This window comes from Eulemur rufifrons, chromosome 6 (genome assembly GCF_041146395.1).
Source record: "Eulemur rufifrons isolate Redbay chromosome 6, OSU_ERuf_1, whole genome shotgun sequence".
Taxonomy (NCBI): Eukaryota; Metazoa; Chordata; class Mammalia; order Primates; family Lemuridae; genus Eulemur; species Eulemur rufifrons.
The window spans coordinates 69,774,073-69,794,518 of record NC_090988.1 but is presented as its reverse complement, the minus strand read 5'-3'; the positions used below and the strand labels follow the sequence as shown (position 1 = coordinate 69,794,518).

Here is a 20,446-nt window from a genome sequence, read left to right as displayed (position 1 = left end):
CATGAGAATCTAATGCCTGATGATCTGAGGTGGAGCTGAAGCAGTGATGCTAGTGCTGGGGAGAGGCTGCAAATACAGATTATCATTAGCAGAGAGGTTTGACTGCACGATAAATGTAATGCACTTGAATCATCCCAAAACCATCCTCTCCCACTGGTTCATGGAAAAATTGTCTTCCATGAAACTGGTCCCTGGCGCCAAAAAGGTTGGAGACCACTGATCTAGTCCATGAAATGCCTAGAAGCTTTACAAAGAAACAAATTTGTTTCTTTTTCCAGGAAACACTCCATTATTACTCATTGCTTGGGAACTCAATGTCAGAGGAAAAATAATTTGGCATACAAGAGAATACCACCCATGGATGAAATACCAAGATGAGTAAGACCCACTTGGAGCTCACACTTAAGTAGTTAAAATGAGAAAACGCTCAGAAAAAGCACACATAATCCACTGAAATGAGGCTTCAGGTTTCACTCAGACCCCCTCCTTTAATTTTAGTTCCTAGTAGAGATGCCATTCATTGGCTCAACAAATAAGCACCTAGCATGTGCCTGGGCACTGTGCCAGGCAATAGGGCTAGAGCAAAGAATACCATAAACATGTCCTCATTCATCTTATGCTCTAGCTGAGATGACTGACTTTGAGCATTGGATTAGAAGGGGATCATATGATAGAGAGGGGTCAAGGTGCCCCAGGAATGTATCACACAGAAGGGTCCTAACACAAGAAGATGTGAAGGATGAGTGGTGCTGGCAGGACACAGAGTTCCAAAGGCATGGAGCAGCACGTGTCCATGACATGTACACGAAAATTAATGATGTAACATAAACGTTGAGGTCACACTTTCTTCTCTGGTTGGGGCACTCTAAAATTTGGACTCCTCCTAGTGGTCTGGATCTAAAGTTCTGTTTCCAGTACTCTTTATAAGTATAATATAACGTAGAATTATGGCAAAATCATCTATTCATTTTGCTTTATCTCTAGCCTTGGCAGCCAATGATGGATATGCGCCTTAATGACTCCTTCTACAACAAGGAATGAATAGGCCACAACACCTGAGCAGGACTTAGCATCTCTAAAATAGTTAAAGTTGGACTCCATATAGAATACCAGTGCTGCCCCTCAATTCTCCTATCCCTAATGTAACCCCCAGCAGGTCAGGTGGTTTATCTTTGAAATCATGTACCTGGACGATCTAAAAATGCACTCCAGATTCCTCTGCCTTAACCCAAATCTCAGAAAGTCAATGCCTCTCACATCCACTACTGCCTGTCTAACCTTTAAATTCATGTAAGGAGTAATGGTTGGCTGAGGACAGCATATTCCATATGCCTCAGAGGTATGGAGTCAGCTCTACCCATGGACTAATGATTAAGAGGGATATAGCCCAAAGATCCTTTATGAGAACTGAATGCCCTTATGTACTCTACAACCAACATACCCACCACAGGAGAAGCCTGGGCCTTTGAGGGTGAGAATGTCCCTTTAGCTTTTTGTGCACAGAAGGTTAAGCCATCAGGACTGGCCTGTTAAGAGACTGAGCTCCAGACTCTTACAGGTTTTATTTTAGAAAGCAATTGGTTTCTTCTACAAGAGTCAACATTTAAGGGTCTTCTTGTCACTTCAGGGCCTAGCCTTAGTTTCAGGTCTTCTTTCTGATGCAATGTGCCTCCCTCCGGAGGCTTCCTAGACCCCAATCCGTTGTAGCACCTTCAGGGCCATGGAATGCATGTACTCCCTAAGATGCTCCTTCACACATCCTCTGTTCCCAGCCTCAACAGTTGAACTTACAGCTCTGTCTCTCTAGTCCACTTTAGCCTGCAGTTACAGGGATTTTGATCAGATCCCATCTGTCAATATGCAGAAGACCTGGCCCATCCCCAAACTGCCAGTTCCTCCATCTTACATTCTCATTAAATGCCTGCTTTCCAGGTCTCTCTTCACCTCAGATACCCTGAAATCCTCTCTCCAAAACCATTTCAATTATAAATTCACATAAAATGATGAGGAAGACTGGAAGAGAAAAAAAATCACTTCACCCAGACTCTTTGGGAGGGTTGAGTTGAAGGGCATAAAATCTTAAATAGTACAAATAATCTCAACTGATTTCAGTTCAGGCCAGATGACAAGGCAAGTGAGCATGAATTAAAATTACAGATAAACACATTTGGAACAGATGTTGGAAAGAACTTTTTTCCCAACACTGAAAGTCATAAACATGCAGCAAAATCCTCCAAAGTCATTGGCGATATTGAAGATACAATGAAAGCTGATTATGAGAGTAATAAAACCCTGAGGAATGTGTCAAACATTTTGGGATGGGCCGAATGATGGGGGTGTTTCCCTGGAGTGGTCCTGAAAACACATGGGCAAGATTGTTGACTTTTCTTTTTCTCACTCTCTGAGAGCACCAGAAATTCATGAGCAATTCCTTTCTGCCAGGCCTACCTTCACACTTTTATTACTTCTCCCCTGGCGGGGGCACAGATGTCACTCCAGTGCCCACTCCCCTTCTCCACCTACCGGTCTCACACTTCAAGCGGGCCGGCTCCTGCTGCAGCCAGTACCTCAACGCAGTGAGGAGGGCAAGTTTCATGCCGTCAGCACAGACTGTCCCGAGGCATCAGAGAAAAGCTGCGGCTGTGACTCGGGAAGTTCTGGGTGGTGCTGCCAGTAACCGAGACCTTGAGCCCCAGCAACGGCACAGCGGCTTCTCCCCGCCAGCGTCCACCACCTTGATCCCTGTTGCTTGTCTCCTCCCTGACTGTTCTGTAGTTCTTTTCCCAGGGGGGACATCAGCTGCACCCACAGCCCTGTGGATTTAACCACCTGTGCTGCTGGCTACCTTCATTCTTTCTCTAAAGGTCAGAGGAATTAGCTACAGCATTCGGCATGACCCAAGATTTGAAGAGGCAACGTGTCTAGGCCCCTAGTTTGAATACCAGTTCTGTTGATACAAAACACATTGTAAGTCAGGCAGGGCCTGTTTCTCTTAACTGTAAGATCTTAGGTTTAATTCCTACAAAGAGGAAAATTTAATGTAAAGCTATAGTCTGCACCTTTCATCTTGATTAGTCAATGAAGGGGGTGGGGAGGGGCAACCATATAAGAAAATGGTAAGACTTAGTCAAAAAAATTAACTTCATAATCAAGCTAACAAGTTAGAACTTGAGGAAACAAGTTATAACTCAGCAAAATGGGTTTTAACCTTCTTTCACATACAGAGTAAATATAGCTCATCAGCTGGTACTGAAAATAATGTCATTCAGAGTCACTGACATGAAAATGACAGAAACATTCTATACGGTAAGAACTATATCTTCACCCCATCTTGTCTCCTACATTTAAAGAATTGATTCATAAAATGTGATCATTAAGACAGATGTTATATAAAAAAAGATTAGAAAGCCTTTTATTTTATATTTTATATAATTATATAACATCCCTAGGGATGTTATATAATTATATAACATCCCTATGGATGTTATATAATTAGCCCAATTGGGGTCAGAAAGCAAAAACTACTTTTTGGCAGTTTTCTCAAATTCCCAGTTGAAGTCTCCCCAGGTAGGGCAGCTCATCAGAGTCCGAATGAAAACAAACCTTGGAAAACTTCAGATTCTCCAGGTAGGCATGAGAAGGGTTTTGACTTAGACTCTGAGGAATGATGCTCTCATGGGGTGATTTCCCTCAGACTAATGACCTGACATCACAGTAAGAGAAAGATGATAAATATGCTAATTGAAGGGCCTTCCATGCAAGTATGGAAAGGCAACAGCCACTTTGGTTTCTGTAATCAATAACATCAGGGTGGCAGAAGCCATACAGCTGTACCATGTCACAGTGCTTGTCCTGAAATATGCATTTCAGCTCATCCGAGTCCCACCTCTCTGCTTACTTGCTGCCTGGAAGTCTGTGGACAATCTCAGTCCACAAAGCAAACGGTGCAGCCTTTCTACATGCAGGATGAAAATTACTTTACATAGAAATTGAGTGTTTCTCACCTTTTCATTACTTTCTATTTTAGAGCGGACGAAGGAGAAGGGGGTGAGAAAAACTGAATAATGTGCCATAGAAGGAGCCCACTGGGCTTTCCATGTCTTGTCAGAATAGTAATTGTCCAACCCCCTCCTCCTCTTGCAACACTCCACTCAGAAAACATGAAAGCAGAGGAAAAGGTAAAAAACAAATAGAAGTTAAAGAAGGAAAGTATTTTTTACAAAATTCTAAGAAACCATTATGTTACTTCTAATGATGCTCTTGAGAAATAAATTGGAATTAAGAGATATGGAGGAAAATGCAGGGAGAGCATATAGATCAAGACCATTGAGCTCTGAGCTTGTCTGAATTGATTTTTTGTTAATTGTCACTTAAATCGTAGGGTTTCATGAAGAAGAGATACCCCACTGCCCAGATGAATATGCCTTTCATTTTCTGACTGCCTGATGTGCAGAGCAGGCCCCAGCATGGGGACAAGGGGGCTGGCTGTTCTAGGATTCCCTCTGCTATGTGTCAACAAGGAGGAAGGAGGTAATGACAGTAGATGGGACTGCAAAGGGCCTTAGTCCATAATAGTGCCTCGTTCATTCCAGGGTCTGAATTCCAAGGTGAGAGTCACATAGAAGAAATTCAAACGGTTTAATTCACCCCACCACCTCCCACAAAAAGTCCTTCCCCACCATTTGTTTTCTGAAGACACGTTCTAGTTCATGTCAAAATGTAAAGTTGTCAAACAGCATAAAATAATTCTTTCACACACCTCCAGAGAAAACCATCAGCTTCCAAATAAAAGAGCTGGTGGCTTCCTGGATGAGAAGGAAACAGGTATGAAGAAGAAGAAAGCCCCCCATTTCACAGATGGGCGCGGGCTAAAATCAAACCTATGAAGTCTCACTCCCGCCTCCTACTGTTCCCTCTAAGCTGAGTCAGGTTTGGTAAAAGCCACCAGATTTCTAGCAGTGGAAATCCTGTATGAGTGCTTTTCAATGAGATGTCACCTCTCTCAGCACCTTCATTGGCGAAGGACATTCATCCTCGACAAGCGCTGACAGAGGCAGTGGCACCAGTTTTATTGTAAATTGGGTCAGAGCAATGAAATCCCTCTTGAATTTCTGTGGCCTAATCAATGATTCTGCTCTAATGAAACCATAAATCAGAAAGGATTTACATAAACTGGGTCCCATTTGGCACTTCAACAAATAGCAAGTGATAGATTTTGCGTTAAATTATAAGACCTACCTAACCACCCTATCGGTTACCAATAAATGCATCCCTCTGAACATTCCACTCCATCTTCAACTATTTCTAAAGCATCCAGCTGCAAAGATGTTATAGTCATGAAAGCAGATAAATCAAGGTAGATATTCTGATAGCACGGTTAACATGTCACTGATTCTCAGAGCCATTCTTGGTTATCAATATAACAAATTTTCCTAAGAATTGTACCAAAGCATCTCTCTCTCTCGTGACCAACTACAGAAAGCCTAAGCTGAAAACACACCATGATAAAATATAAAGTATTTTTATGTATCAGAAGGTACTAGGGAAAGGGGTAAACAAATTACAGGCTGCCATCTGTCCTTGTAAATAAAGTTTTATTGGAACATAGCCACATCCATTTATATACCTATGATCTATGCTGCTTTCATGCTAAAAGCAGAATTGAATAGTTGTAACAGAAACCCTCTGGTCCCCAAAGCCTGAAGTATTTACTCCGTGGCCCTTTATGAAAAAATGTTTTCCAATCCTTGTGCTAGAGAAAAGATAGAAAAAAGTTAAATATGAGGTTACCTGAGCTAAACTGCTAGGCTGCTGGGTCCTCCTTGCCTCTAGAAGCTTCAACGCTGAGCCAAAATGGATACAACTTAGTGGGTATTTGAGAATATTTGTGGCAGATATAGTTTCAGAATAATAGCTATGAGTTTAACTGGATTTGTTTTTTAAGATTCTGAACAAATTCCAGGTTCTCCTAATCCATCTAATTCTGCCTGGGTGAGAAGTTTCAGAGAGGAAGTGATGATCGAGCTAAAGTTTGAAGAAATAAGAATAAATTTAGGAAGGTGGGAAGGGAAGGGGGGGTGAAGAGAATTTGGCTAATGGGTTAAAAAAAATACAGTTAGATAGAAGAAATAAGATCTAGTATTCAATGGTATAATGGGAAAATTATGTTTAATAATAGTTTATGGTATATTTCAAAATAGCTAAAAGAGAATAATTATAATGCTCTTAACATAAAGATAAATGTTTGAGGTGATATGACCCTATTTGATCAGTACACATTGTATACAAGTATGAAAATATCACATATATGTAACCCCAAAATGTGTACAACTATTGCACATCAATTTTAAAAACAAAAATAAAAATTTTTAAAAAGAATAAGCATAGAGATGAAGGGAATTCCAAGAAGAGGAGGTAGACCAATTTCTGCCCAAGAAATAATTAGCAGTAAGATGTTACTTATTTGAAGCATATTTCCTTACAGGAAGTAAAAAAGTTGCATATGAATCTAACCTATGAGTAAGGATTCACCATGTCATTCTCTATCAGAGATAGGAATTGGCCCGTGTACAGGGCTAAAAAGAATGCTTCCTGATCCCACTCAGCGAAAAATGTAACAATGATGATAATGGTTATTATTATAGGAACTATCATTAACATTATTATAGGAACTATCATTTATTGCACGTTTATCACATGCTAGGCATGATGCTAGGTGCTTATACATTATCCCATTTAATCTTCACAGCAGTATTATGAAGTAGATACTATTATTACCCTCAATTTATAATTGAAAAGACTATGACTGAGAGAGGTAAATAGGATATTCAAGTTTCTTAAAGGGTTTTAGACGCACTATTCACTAAACCCTCACACCCGGCAAGGCCACTCCAAGCCCCACCCCAAGCACCAGCCACCACCAAGCTCACTTACCTCTACAGACACTGCAGCACTGATTCTCTGGAAGAATGTGATCCTTTTCTGAGCAGTTCAAAGGAGGGCACATTTCTGTAATTTTTACTAAAACTCCACCCTGGAAGCCAAATATTGAGGAAAAAAAAAATGTTCATATTTTTAGTCAATGATACAAACTCATACAGCTCTTTGTTAATAGCCTGCAGTGATAACGAGGTACAATAATTAACATTCCCAGGAATTCTACTAAAAATGGGAACATCACAAATTAAATAGATGAGACTCCCAGAAAAAAAGATAAATTTCCCTTTCGTACCGCAAAAGAGCCACAATTTCAACAGTTTTTAAGTATCTTCTAATGGAGCAGAAGGATGTTGTCATTGATATACTGATATATGTTTAACAATTGTCTCATGGGTGGAAAAGGCCTAATTTGTAACATTTACTAATTTCTGTGCTGTAAATACTTTACTGATAGCTGAATTGGAGCTACCAACATGATCTTACTGAAAGCAAAGCTGAGAAGTTCTGTACAGTGAGCTTACGTGAGCCAGTTCCAGCCCTCTCCTGGATACCAGGCATTGTGAACCCAAAGATAAAGAAGACATTTTCCACGCTCTTGATGAGCTCATAGTTTGGATGGAAGGGAAGGGGGGGGCGGAAACAACCTCTTAAACTAGAAACCATAATATAGTACAGTGAGTCCTAAAAATGTGCTCTAATAAAGGGATTATAATGTGTCATGGGAAAATTACTAATTCTGCCCAGGTGGGGTGAAATTATGAAGATGCCACGTTTGAGGGAACTTGAATAACGGAATAAAGGAGGAAGAGACTTTCCTAGTAGAGGCAACAGCCAAGTGCCAAGGTACGTAGGTATGAATGAACTGAAAGAGGGTCAGTTAGATGAGCACTAGATTTTCCCTAGATATAAGTCACTTACAATAAAATGTTAAATATTCATAAGGTGAATCTCTATGACCTTACTTCATCTAAGGTCTTCTTTGTTGATATTACTAGCATCTGTGTTTAGTTTTATGCTGATTTTTAAAAATCAGTCCATTAATTACCATTTTTAAAAAAGGTTTGAGAGTCCCCTATTTTATCTAAAACATTTAGTTTTTCTCTCCCATTCTTAAGGAGATGCTTAAGGCAACCAAGCAGCAAGCTTAAGAAGGGGAGTCTCATTTAAGGCTAAAAGGTAGTTCCCCACATAGTTGGAAGAGGGTGGAGCGGGGCTGCACAACCAAGAAGGGTGCAGGAGATACTGAGTTTTCCATCTCCAAAAGACTGTCGTCCCAGTATCCCACAGTTCTCTAATTTGGCAAGAACTCCCATTATATCAGGCACAGCCATTCTCAAGTATGAACAGAAACATAACTTTAAATGTCACATATAAATTCCCAACCATGCATCTTTTAGATTATTTGCACCATGACTTCCTTTCTTAGAATTTCCAACCCAGACAGTCAAGCCTCTGGCATTCCGCACCTTGCCTTTTCTTCTCCTTTGCCTTTTATTTCCAATCTTGCCCAAGCTACCTCTTTCTATTCTCCTGACTTAGAACTGGCCCTATAATCTGAAAATTGATCCTACTACTCACTCTCAGCCCTCGCTTTGCTGCTATATCCCATTCTCACTCCTCAGTGCAGGCCAGGTTGGATAGCATCTAACGTCAAGAGTTAGCATCAGTCCTAAGGCTAATGCCCCTACCTGATGTGCCTTAGTTTCTACAACAGGGAATCAAACCAATTATTACAAATCAATGGACGTGAGTAACTTTACTCTCAGCAGCTAAACGTAAAGGAAAACACAATGCTCAATTATCATTATTGCCTCCAAGGATATCCTCCAATATTAATATATTTATTCATGATTGACTGCCGCCTGGCATAAATAAGAGTGGCTAACACTGTTCAAGCCCTTTCATCACTTCTATGTGCCCACCCCCAACTTTCTGAATGCTTTGCTGCTAATGGCTCACCTCTGTCACCTTCAGAGGGCTGCCCTTGGGCACAGGAGCTGTTTTGCCCATGCAGAGAGAGGTTCAAGTTCTGCAATGCTGTTGCCCATGGCCCAGAGCCAATGGCTGAATGGTGTGGATGTTCTTTACCTCAAGGAGGAACAATCTCTAGAGTGCAATTTATGCTCCAGAGCCCCTGGTGGGATCCAGGTATGTCTGACCTTTCATCTAAAATTGCACTTTCGTTCAGTTTCTTCCCCTTCTCCGTCTTGAATTCCCCAACTCTTCCTGGCTTCTCCTGCGAGCACTACCTTAATAAATCACTTGTACTGAAATCCTTAGCTCAGGGTCTGCTTCCAGGAGAGCCCAAACTAAGACGATTAAGATAAATTTCACTCTTGCTGTCAAAAATCAAACTGTTAAAAGGGATTATCCCTAGGTGGTAAGATTCTGGAGTGCTTTCCAATTTCTCCCTTACACTTTTTCCTTTACAGTCTAAATTTTATATGGTGAGTACATATTAACATTTTGCTTTTGTAACAAGAACAATGTTAAAAATACTACAGAAGATTTTGTTAAATAGTCACTCACGAAAGGTTCTCATTTTATAGAAAGGGCTTGCTTTGACTGCTGATTAAGTCAGTTAACAATGCTAATCAACCTTTAACATATTTAACAAGAAAGATCATCATTCCAAATGTTTAAATAGAGACAAACACTTTTGCATGAATTTGGAAATAATGTGAACTGTGATTACCTTTGCATAAATGCCACCAAATCCATTTAGACCAGCTACAGAATCAGGCACCAACCGTTTTTACTTTATTTTCAAAACTATCTCTAGTAAGAAGTATCTAATGATTAACCATTTTTAAATCCTCCTGATTGTGGTGTGTTATTTTAGGACCCCTGGAGCTCTGTGTTGGTGGAAAATACAATACTTCCATTCTTTCTCATTTAGAGCAACTGTCTCTGTGTCATTGGTCAAAAATAAACACTTTCAGGTTTTGTACTAATCACTGTGCACCAACCTGAATTTCTAATAATATGTAAAACTCACATCTTCAAGTAAAAAATTCTTGTTGGGCTAAAGACATGTTGCAAAACAGGCAATAATTGGGCAAAATTAAACAAGACTGCTAGGAGAGTTTATTCATCTTGATTTTTTAAAAAAAAACATATGTTAACTTCTGGAAACACTTGGTGAAAGTATTTGATATCAGAGTTTGTTTCTTGTCTAATTGATGTTGCTGGAGCTTTCAAATGATCCCAGGGACATGGAAATGGATGGATCTCCAGGCAGCCTTTTGTCTACTGAGGATCTCCATTGGAATCATAGAATACAGAAAATTATCTGAGCAATTATTTCCTCTATTCTCCCAAAGACAGCACTTACATAGTATCATTTTAGATGCCTAAGAGAAAAGTTTAATTTATTATATGCAACAGATTCCATAGAGCATTAGGGCTTCCATCGGAGCAAGGCTGCCTGGGAGAAAGCAGAGGCCCTTTCATCCTAGCCCTGTCACCCTCTCTCCCTGCTGACAACATCCATCAACTATGTCCCGAAGCTCTCCTATGGCCTTTTATAACTGTAACCCTTAACAAGGAATCGGCGGGGCCATAGCCTGACCAATTTGGCATTCTCAGATAGACTGAAAAGTGGTAATTCTATCCTTCTGCATCTACCCCTTTAAAATCCAGAAATGAGAATTATTTATGAATAAGTCTCACAGCATCAGGAATGGCAGTGGAGAGGCTAAGAGGAGGCCATGGAGCCAGACCACCTGGGTTCCAGTCCCCACTCACTCACTGGCTATAGGGCCTTGTTCTTCTGTGCCTCAGTTTCCACATCTGGATAGTATTTTCCTCACAGGGTTACTATGAGGCTTAAATTATGTAATATGTTGAAAATGCTTTAAAGAGTACCTAAAAAATTATAAGTACTCAAGAAATGTTAAATATTATTGTCAATGACCCTTCCCTCTGTACACAAAGTAACTGTTCTATAAATAACTATAGAAAGACAATAAGTGAAAAAAATAATAATTTTTTTAATAGAGGATGAAATCATTCACACACACATGTAAGCACATATCACCTGTGCAAAGGGAATAACCTGTCTGCCTCAATTCCTTTCTAAGTTGTAAAAACAAAACAAAAACAATAAAAGATGAACCCAAGTGTGTAGAGCAACTACAATGTGCCAATAACAGTGGTGAATACTATTTAAATAGACTGGCACTCAAAGCCATGCCTGTATCTTCTACAGTTCTCAAATGGTGTCTGTCCCGATCCTCTCTGATGATGGTGGAGATTGAGTCATGGTGGTGACCCTTTCTAGAATGACCCACTCCTTCCACTCAGAATGCAAAAGCAGGCACTAGTGCCAAGTGACATATACACAGCTGGTACTGGGATCATCAGCAGAGTGGACAAAATTGTCTTTAATCATGCCAGCTTTCCCTGAGGTGGAAGAGAAAAGCAAGGGTGTAAGAATCCAAATCATCTTTTCTCCCCTAGAAATGAAACAATTTACAGAGAACATGATATCTGTGCTATGTTCAAGGAGGACATGTGTGGTCATGTGGAATAAGAAGAATTATTCACACTTATTGAGGACTGACATTGTGCCATGCACTGTACTAAGTTCCTCGCATGCTTTATCTCATTTAATCTGCCCAACATCCCTGTGTGGTCATGTGCCAGCCCCAGGTCATGGACCACCCCAACAGCTCCCCCACTCCTAGGCCTGAAAGCTTCCTTGCTGATCAAGAGATCATAAAGCCCTCGCAAGACACCATCGTTGCCCCTGCCACAGACTAAGCACACCCAGCACCCACTGAGCAGAAAGCCCACCATTCCCGCATACCCATCAGACTGCCTGGATGCATGGAACCTCTGGGATTCCCAGTGGCAGCCAGGAGGGAAGGAATGGGAGACAAAACAGGGAAGTTTGAGGAAGTTAACCTCTGGGGTAGATTCTGGCCAACAAGAGACAGAATAAAGGAAAGAGCCTTTCCTCCCTGGCCCCGCATAAAGAACTAGATTCAAGATCTTCCTTTAATTGTATCTCCTTGAGAACTTCTGCAGGTCTCTAAATGCCTCCTTCCCTTCAATCTTTAAAATGCATTCCTTTCTTTTCCCCTACGATGTGATAAAAAAAAAATGAAGTAAGGTAGGTAAAAATGCTTGCAAAGATGGCCTATGGCCGGGTGTGGTGACTCACACCTATAATACAAGCACTTTGGGAGGCCAAGGCAGGAGGCTCTCTTGAGGCCATGAGTTCCAGACCAGTCTGGGCAACACAGTGAGACCCTGTCCCTACAAAAAATAGAAAAAATTAGCCAGGAGTGGTGGTGCACACCTGTATTCCCAGCTACTCGGAGGCCAAAGCAGGAAGATCACTTGAGCCCAGGAGTTTGAGGTTGCAGTGAGCTATGATGAGGCCACTGCACTCTAGCTGGGGAGACAGAGCAAGACCCTGTCTCAAAAAAAAAAAAAAAGGATGGTCTGAGACACAGTGGTTCCGGTGACGCTCTATGCAGATGCCTCACAAAACCTGCTGTGCTTTGTGTGGGGCTGTGGCTGCTCTGCAACACACCCTCTTGTGTTTGCTCTCCTGCTTTTCCTTCCTTACTTCCCTCTGTCTATGCCTCACTCTTGCATGCCTAGGACTATACCTCTCCCCCTCCTCCACACCCCCATCCCCACCAAAGGATAAATAAATAAAGCATCAACACAAAAGCCCATGCCTCAGGTTGTCATCTAGGAACCTGGATTAGACAGGTTCCAGCTAGCACTGGGCAGCAAAGGAGTGTTTGGTTATGCAGCTCGGCACGAGGCCCTGGGCAAACATGTTCTTACTGCAGTCGGCCTCCTCTATATTCCTCTAGGGGCGGTGTTATGCCTGTAATTGTCTTTCCTTATATTGCAGTGGCTAAAATGGGGAGAGGGAAAATATCATATATAGGAAGCCTCACTTTGGCTTTCTAATCTAAAGTAATATTCCCCAACTCAGCTTTTACTAGAACCCCATGAGGGAAAGGAATTCTGGACTTCACTAACAATCAGGTAAAATTTCAGGATTTAAACCCAGGTCCATCTGATTGCAAACTTTGACTTTTCAATCAAAATTCTGTATTGTAAGAATAAGTAGACTCACCCTCTTATCCTACAGAAGGCAGAAGTAAAGCCACTGGATAGAAGGTACTAGAGGTAGATTTTCACCCAATTAAAGTAATTCTCTTATCTCTTAACTTTTTCCAGCTGTGTAAACCCATTAATGTTGTGGGTTGGTAAATTCCCATCATGGTATGTATGTGGGGACGGGGTGTTTTAAATAGGACATTATATCACAAACTCTTATGGTAGCTGATCTCGAAAGATGCTTGTCTCCCTAATGAATCATGCCTCCTGGAATTCATGCCCTTGCAATGTCCTTCTCTACCATAAATCTGGGCTGATTCTGTCTCACCAATAGAATGCAGAGGAAGTGACATTGCATGGCTTCTGAGATTAGGTTATAAATGTTGGTGCTTCCACCTCTCTTTTGAAGGGTTTGTTCTGGGAGAAGCCAGCCACCATGTGAGAAATCCCTGAGATGACCATGCAGTAAGGAGGCCCAGGGTAGCCATGTCTACAGGCTGCAGAGAAAAAAAGGAAAGGAGGAAGAAAGATAGACAAAGACAAACATAGCCAGAGACATGGAGAGAAATCTCTGTTCTATCCATCTTAGTTGAGGTGCTAGACATGCATGCGAAGAAGCTTTCTTGGACACCCAGCCATATCAAGCCTTCATAGGATTCTAGATTCAGCAGCCATCAGATTGCAATTGCTTGTGAGATTCCAACTGAGAACCACCCGGCTGAGCCCATTCAAGCCACACAACCATGACAGATAATAATATTAATTTTTTTAGTCAACCAAGTTTTAGGGTTTTGGGGTTTTTTTGTTGTTGTCGTTGTCTTTTGTTTTGTTTTGTAGACAGTGTCTCGCTCTCTCGCCTGGGCTAGAGTGCAGTGGTGTCATAATGGCTCACTGCAACCTCAAACTTCTGGGCTCAAGTGATCCTCCAGCCTCAGCCTCCCAAGTAGCTGAGACTACAGGCATGTGCTACCACGTCCAGCTAATTTTTCTATTTTTTTTTTTTTTTTTTGTAGAGACATCTTCCTCAGGCTTGGTCTTCAATTCCTGGCCTCAAGCAATCCTCCCACCTCGGCCTCCCAAAATTCTAGGATTACAGACGTGAGCCACTGTGCCCAGTGGGGAGTTTGCCTCATAGTAGTGGGTAGCCAAAATACTATCAAACATGCTAAAACTGGCTCCATTTGCTTTCCACTTGCTCCTCACCCACAAAACACATTTCTCCTTCTGCCTCAGAGAAGCATAATATCACCACCTAATGAAGAGAACATTTTATCATATTTTGGTTTCTCATGATCCAGTCTCCCTTCCGATAGGTACCATAGTTTCCCCTTGGGGAATGGTTTCTCCATTGCATGCAGTCTTAATGGGATGGTAATTCCAAGTGGCTGGCTCCTCACACAGGCTGAAGGGGCCAAATGCTTCTCCACCCTGAACAATCAGGGCTTGGACATATGACTTAAGCTTTGCTAACAGTATGCTGCTCCCCAGATTTTAAATCCTGTTCAAGTGACTAAAGGACAGTAGAAATGATTGGAAATCATTCATCACAGCAGAGACATGCCTGCCAGACTCCTCCTTCCTAGACCACAGCTATGGTTCCGCTTCCTAACTTCTGGGACTCCTGGGTCCCTGCCTAGTCCTAAGCCTGGTCTTCTGGCCTTTCAGAGATTCTGTGAGCCCCTCAATATCCTTCCAATAAAATCACCACATTAGCCAGAGAAGGTTTCTGCTACTTACAACCAAAAATAGAAACTGGTATTCCCTGTGACCACACTAGAAACCTGGACATCATTTGGGTTCTTTCTCCCCCTTGCAACAGCCTCTGCCTAAACCCAATCACTCACCAGTTGAAGTCCTTTCAACTCTATTTTCTAAATAGCTCTCACATCTTTCTCCTCTCCATCTTCACTGTCACTGCCTTAGGTCAAGACCTTATCATTTATTATTTATAATTATTCAGATTCACCTAGTTCTCCTCCAATAGCCACCCCTCACTATAATCATAGTGACCTTTGAAAATGCAAAGCTACTCATGACACACGTAAGCCGACACCTTCAACGAATCCTCACCTCCATTAAGATCAAGTCAAAACTGGTCCTTTCCCATCTTGTCTATCTTTCTAGTTTCATCTCTCATCACTCTCCAACATGCACCCTAAAACTTCACCCAAGTCAAATTCTTTGGAGTTTCCTAAATAAGATCTGCTCTCTTTATGGCTCTGGGCATTTGTAAATGGGTTTTGTTTTGTTTTGTTGCTTAGAATGTACCTTCACCCTCGTCTCCCTAGGAAACAATTACTAATCAAGTAATTACTCACCCAAATACCTGCATGTCTGGCTTCAGAACCTTATCCAAGGCTTTGTTCTAAAATTATGTCCTCAGCCAAGCCTTTCCAGACCACTCATGCCCACCCCAAAACTCTCTACTCCTTCAGCCTACTTCATATTTTTTATAGAATTTGGCATTACATCGTATATGGATTTATTTTCTTACTGTCTGTCTCCCTCACTAGACTCGAGTTCAGTACAGATAGGTTTTGTTCACTGTTATACACCCAGAACCTAGTACAATGCTGGTATACAGAATTTGCTTAATGCATGTTTATAGAGTGATTATCGAATGAGGTCTATGGTTCTATACATCTTGTTTCAAGTAGTACATGGGAGGGGGCAGGCAGGAGACAGAGGCGTTTTCTAGCATCATATGGAGCCATTTGGGAATAGAGTTGGCACTGCCGCCACTAGTATCACAGACTGATGCCACTAACACCAATCCAAACCCCTTTCCCAGGGACACCCACCAGCCTCCCTGACTCATAGCACCTGCCAGCTCTCTTTTCTCTCTCACACTCTTCCCTTAATAGCTTCTTCCAAGGCTACCTGAACCACAGTTGCTCACAAGCTAACCCCAAAAATGACAATGGCCAGGTCCTCCCCATCCTGTACTCTACCCCACCATAGGGGGTTCTGCCCCTCAGGGACCCATCCAGGCCACCACGCCCCATTCAAGAACCCTATCGGAAGCCCACACATCTATCTATTCATTTTCCAGAAGTGATAGGGATCCTAAGATTAAAACTTACTCGGCATTCCCGACAGCTCTTGGTTAAAATCCGCTGGCCTTCTGCAAGAACTTTTCCTCCATAGATACATTTTGCTGTAATGAAATAGAAAAATGGGTCAGACAGTCATGCTGTGCAACAAAATGACCTCAGAGGTGCCTTCCAACTCCAACAGATTCCACAAAAACCCAGACGCTCTGCCTCTGAGCGGTACTAATCTCTTTGTCTAACGTAAGACATGGGAATCGTGCACAGGCTAACCCTTCACTCTCCCAGGCAGGCCTCACTTGATTGTGCTTGTCCTGCTTGCACAGCAAGGACATACAATTATTTCAAAGTCACAGTTGCCAAAGGAACTAGAGAATGGACCGACGTTGTAAGGAGTTAAAACAAGGAAGAACTGGTTGTTATCACCATGGAGCAGCAGCAGCTTTGATTCGGACACTCCAGCTGTAAAACAAATGCCTGGGCGAAAGAAGGCTCATATACATTCCATTCATCAGAACCTCAGCCGCAGTGGAGAGGGAGCCATTTCTTGGCTGGGAAGTGGGTGTCCTTAGCCTATGCATTCCCAAGACACCAAGAGACAAGTGAGAAATACAAGCCGAGCCAGTGAAGTGCTAGATCAATGCACTCGAGAGACTGCCCTCGGAAAGGTGAGTGTAACAGGCTAACAGGGAGGGCAGAGGGTGGAAGTAGGCCTTGTAGGACATGTCAAAGGGAAGCATAAATGGAGCTCCTGATACTCAATTTAGATTCCACTAAGACTCCATCCTTGGCTTAACTTGCTGGCTCCCTTTTAAGCAAGTGCAGCATATGTCAATTTGATATGACTCTAACGTGACCCCACCAAATTCTCCAGCCACTGCAGCAGAACAAGCAAGCAAAGGCCTGATGACTCCCTCTCCTGCCCTGGTGAGGGCCTTCCTAGCCCTAGCTGTCAGGAGGGACGGAATCTCTACGCGATCTCTCCCACTAACTCGCTGTTGGTCTTAGAAAGCCACCTCACCTTTCAGAGCCCCGTTTCCATATCTGTTAAAAACAGTTGATTAAATTTGGCAGTTTCCTAGTTACAAAATCTTCTGATTCTCACAGGAAGTTCAAGTATATAGGAAACTTAGTGATTGGCTGGTCTAACCCCTTCCTTTTAGCCACCAGGAGAGAAAAGTCCACAGATGCTGTTTTAATTAACATCACGGCCATGTAGTGGATGCTGTGGTATGCTACCCAGATCCCCCTCCATGACCAAAGGACGCATTCCTATAGCTGCTGGGACAGTTGGCAACCAACAGCTCTCCACTGAAAACTGACGTAGGACTAGCCCTGGGCTGTAGAGGGCCTCCTTGCCCGAGGCGAAGTCCCCTTCCAGGGGCAGCCCACATCCAGTGAGTGGTTGATGAAGACGGTACAAAGTCCTGACCAGGACAACTCTGAAGGGCCAGTCCAGCACCAACAGCAGTGTAGGAATGACTGAGGCATTTCTTGTTACCATTGCAGCTCAACTTCTCCTGCCCAATTCTGCTTCCTTCACCACCTCACTCCTATCCCCAAATTGATCCTGAGAGCACTTCCTAATACAGCACCTGCAAATCTCCATTTAGGAGTCCGTTTCCCCTCAGAATCTGACCTGCAGCAACCCCACTCAAATATGTCCCATTCTAGTGTCTTTCCCTCAGTGAATGGCATGGGCATCCGTCCCAGCACCCATACGCTAGTGCCTGGGGTCCTTCTAACCTCCCCCTCTTCCTCAACCCCATGTCCAATCAGTGTCAAATCCTAGCGATGCTCCCTTCTTAAGTTTCTCAAATTAACCTACTTTTCTCCACCCCCCACCCTCTGCCCCCAGACACTGTCTTCATTCAGGCTAGCATCACCCCTCTTCTTTGGTACTACCAGAGCCTCCTAACTCTCCCAAGTTCTAGTCTTGGGTTTTCTAGTCCTATACAACACCCAGGCATATATTTTTTAAGTGCCCTGCTCAAAATCATTATGGGTCCCAAATGCCACCAGAATGAAGTCCAACTTCCTTAATTGAGCACATAAGGCCATTCATGTTGTTCCTCCTTATCGCTCGACCTTCATAGCACACCAATCCCTGTGCTTTCACTCACCCTCCCAAACATTCACACCACATAGGCTCCAGCCGCACCTTCTCTCTCACTTGCAGGCTCTGCATATACTGTTCTCGTCCACGGGAACACCTGCAGAACACCCTGTCCACCTTGCACTGGCAACCTCCCAACCTACACACCCATCATTGTAGGCTTAGACCTGACTTCCCTCAAGAAGTTGCTCCTGACTTCTGACACTGGTTAGCTTCCCTCACTTTGTGCTTCTAGTGTACTTTGGACCTAGCACTAACAAACATATATCACATGGTATCCTATTTGCCCACTTAATTATATATCCCGCCTGCTAACTGCAACTTCCATGAAGGTAGGGACTATGTCTATTCATAATTTTATCTCCAGCCCCATATCCAGGGCCTCTCTGAGCCTATTGTTAGTAAAAACAAATAGTTTTAGAATTAATGAGCCTCCAGTTGGTAGCAAAAACCAATCAAATTTCTTGATCCCCAAGTAAGAGTTATTTTTGCTATTCAATGCAACTGTAAACATTGAAAGTAGATGAGAAAAGAAAGTGGAAAATCAATACAGTTTTCTAGATAGGCCCTTTCCTTCCTTCATTAAATAAAAATCTATCTCTAATCGTCTTCTATGCTTCAGTCTTCTAGATAAATCAGTATGATTCATTGGTCCTAATGATGATCTGGAGTCCCCAATTTACTTGCATGGGGAAACCACACCTCCAGCTCCTGGAATTCCTGTCTAATAAATTCCCACACTCCCAAACACAGCTGCTGCCAACTTGGCAAGGTGGCTCGCTCCAGAGTGACAGTTCTGCTAAGTGCACTGCTGTCAAATCTGCCATTTGCTTCTTGGCCCAGGCTGGGAAGCAAAGAAAGAGACTTTTCTTCCTCCTTTGCCCCTTGCCAGTTCCCCAAAGGTATTAATACACTTGCTACCCTGTCTTAAAACATTTGCCCAATTCCTTTCTTCCTCCTTGACAGACTCATTCCAGAACTCCTATCTGGAGATAAGAACGTCTCATTGTTTATATTCACACAACACATGAAGACACATCCATCCCTCACATCCACCAGTCTGGTATAAACTTTATGTCCTCACATAGCAGGAGGGTTTAGGGGGGCTGGTAATGAATGATGGCAACATGTTCCAGCATGTCTCAGCCATTTGCAGCTCTGGCACTGGTGCAAAATGTACATGTCTATGAAATTGTCTTAGGACAACTTCCAGGATCACCACTGGAGGTCACAAAAACTTCTCCAGCTTTCTCATACTTACCCTCACTTCTCTGACAATACCCCTCCATCCCTGCGACTTCCCTGTATGCCTAACATCAGTCCTCATTATCTGACCTCTAGATCTATGGCCAAAAGGCTTATTTTTGATGTCTGAGGAAATTTAAACATAAGGTGAGTCAAGCTCTGGTGCCTTTGGCTAGGGCATCTGGGACTCCGTTCCAACAGCTTTGGGTGTGAGTAGAAATGTAAATGGATACCTAAAGCACTTCATATCACACTGGTGACATGCAAACTAGAATATTTCACAGTGCCCGACCACTAAATTGAAACCTGGCACCAACCCACCCTTCTCCATTATGTCAGAAACAAATGTACCGGGGATATAAAGAAAGAGTTATGCAGCTGTATCTTTTTGCACCCACAGACATCTAGCCCTTCAAATTTGACCTTGATTTCTCTAGCGCTATGATTGGATGCTTTTGCCATTTGGGTGCACACTGAACAAACAATTGACAGGTATGGCTGGACGCCTCTGTCAGGTGTGCATGTGAGGTTTCTCTGTCTTTATTTCGGTATTTGTACTCCACACACACTCCAGCCATCCCTTGGCATTCAGAGCTGAGAATGTCAAAATCAGCATGCTGTTTTACACTTTAAAGGAGAGTGGCAGATCAGAGGGGCTGAACACCCAAGGATGCTTCTTCCCTCCGTGAGCGAACACACGGCCCTGGCATCAGATACCACCTCTACGAGCAAGACACCCACATCAAACTGGTTTTCCCTCAGGCATCTCTAACTCAAACATGCCAAATGGAGTGTATCACTCCCCAAACTACTTCCCCCACCTGTCTTACTTCTGTTAATCACACTGAGTCTTCCACAGGCTCTGGTTCAAAACCTGGCAACGTCTCCCTCACAGACGCTCTGTCCCCAATTCATTAGTCTCATGCAAAACAATGTGTATGGAGAATCTATCATGCGCCAGGTCCTTTGGCTGTCACTCATGTCCATCCCTTCCTCTGCATCTCCCCAG

At 42.8% G+C, this 20,446-nt stretch overlaps 1 protein-coding gene across 3 annotated transcripts in view; it reads right to left on the bottom strand.

Annotated features, from left to right (window-relative positions):
- NELL1 (neural EGFL like 1) overlaps positions 1 to 20,446 on the bottom strand; it is a 720,354-nt gene that overhangs the window by 519,635 nt on the left and 180,273 nt on the right. For all 3 annotated transcript variants that reach the window (XM_069469705.1, XM_069469706.1, XM_069469704.1), the window contains 2 exons: positions 16,110 to 16,183; positions 6,934 to 7,033 (listed from right to left, as the gene is read on the bottom strand). In XM_069469705.1, coding sequence (XP_069325806.1) covers positions 6,934 to 7,033; positions 16,110 to 16,183 — 174 coding nt within the window. The remainder of the gene's footprint in view (positions 1 to 6,933; positions 7,034 to 16,109; positions 16,184 to 20,446) is intronic.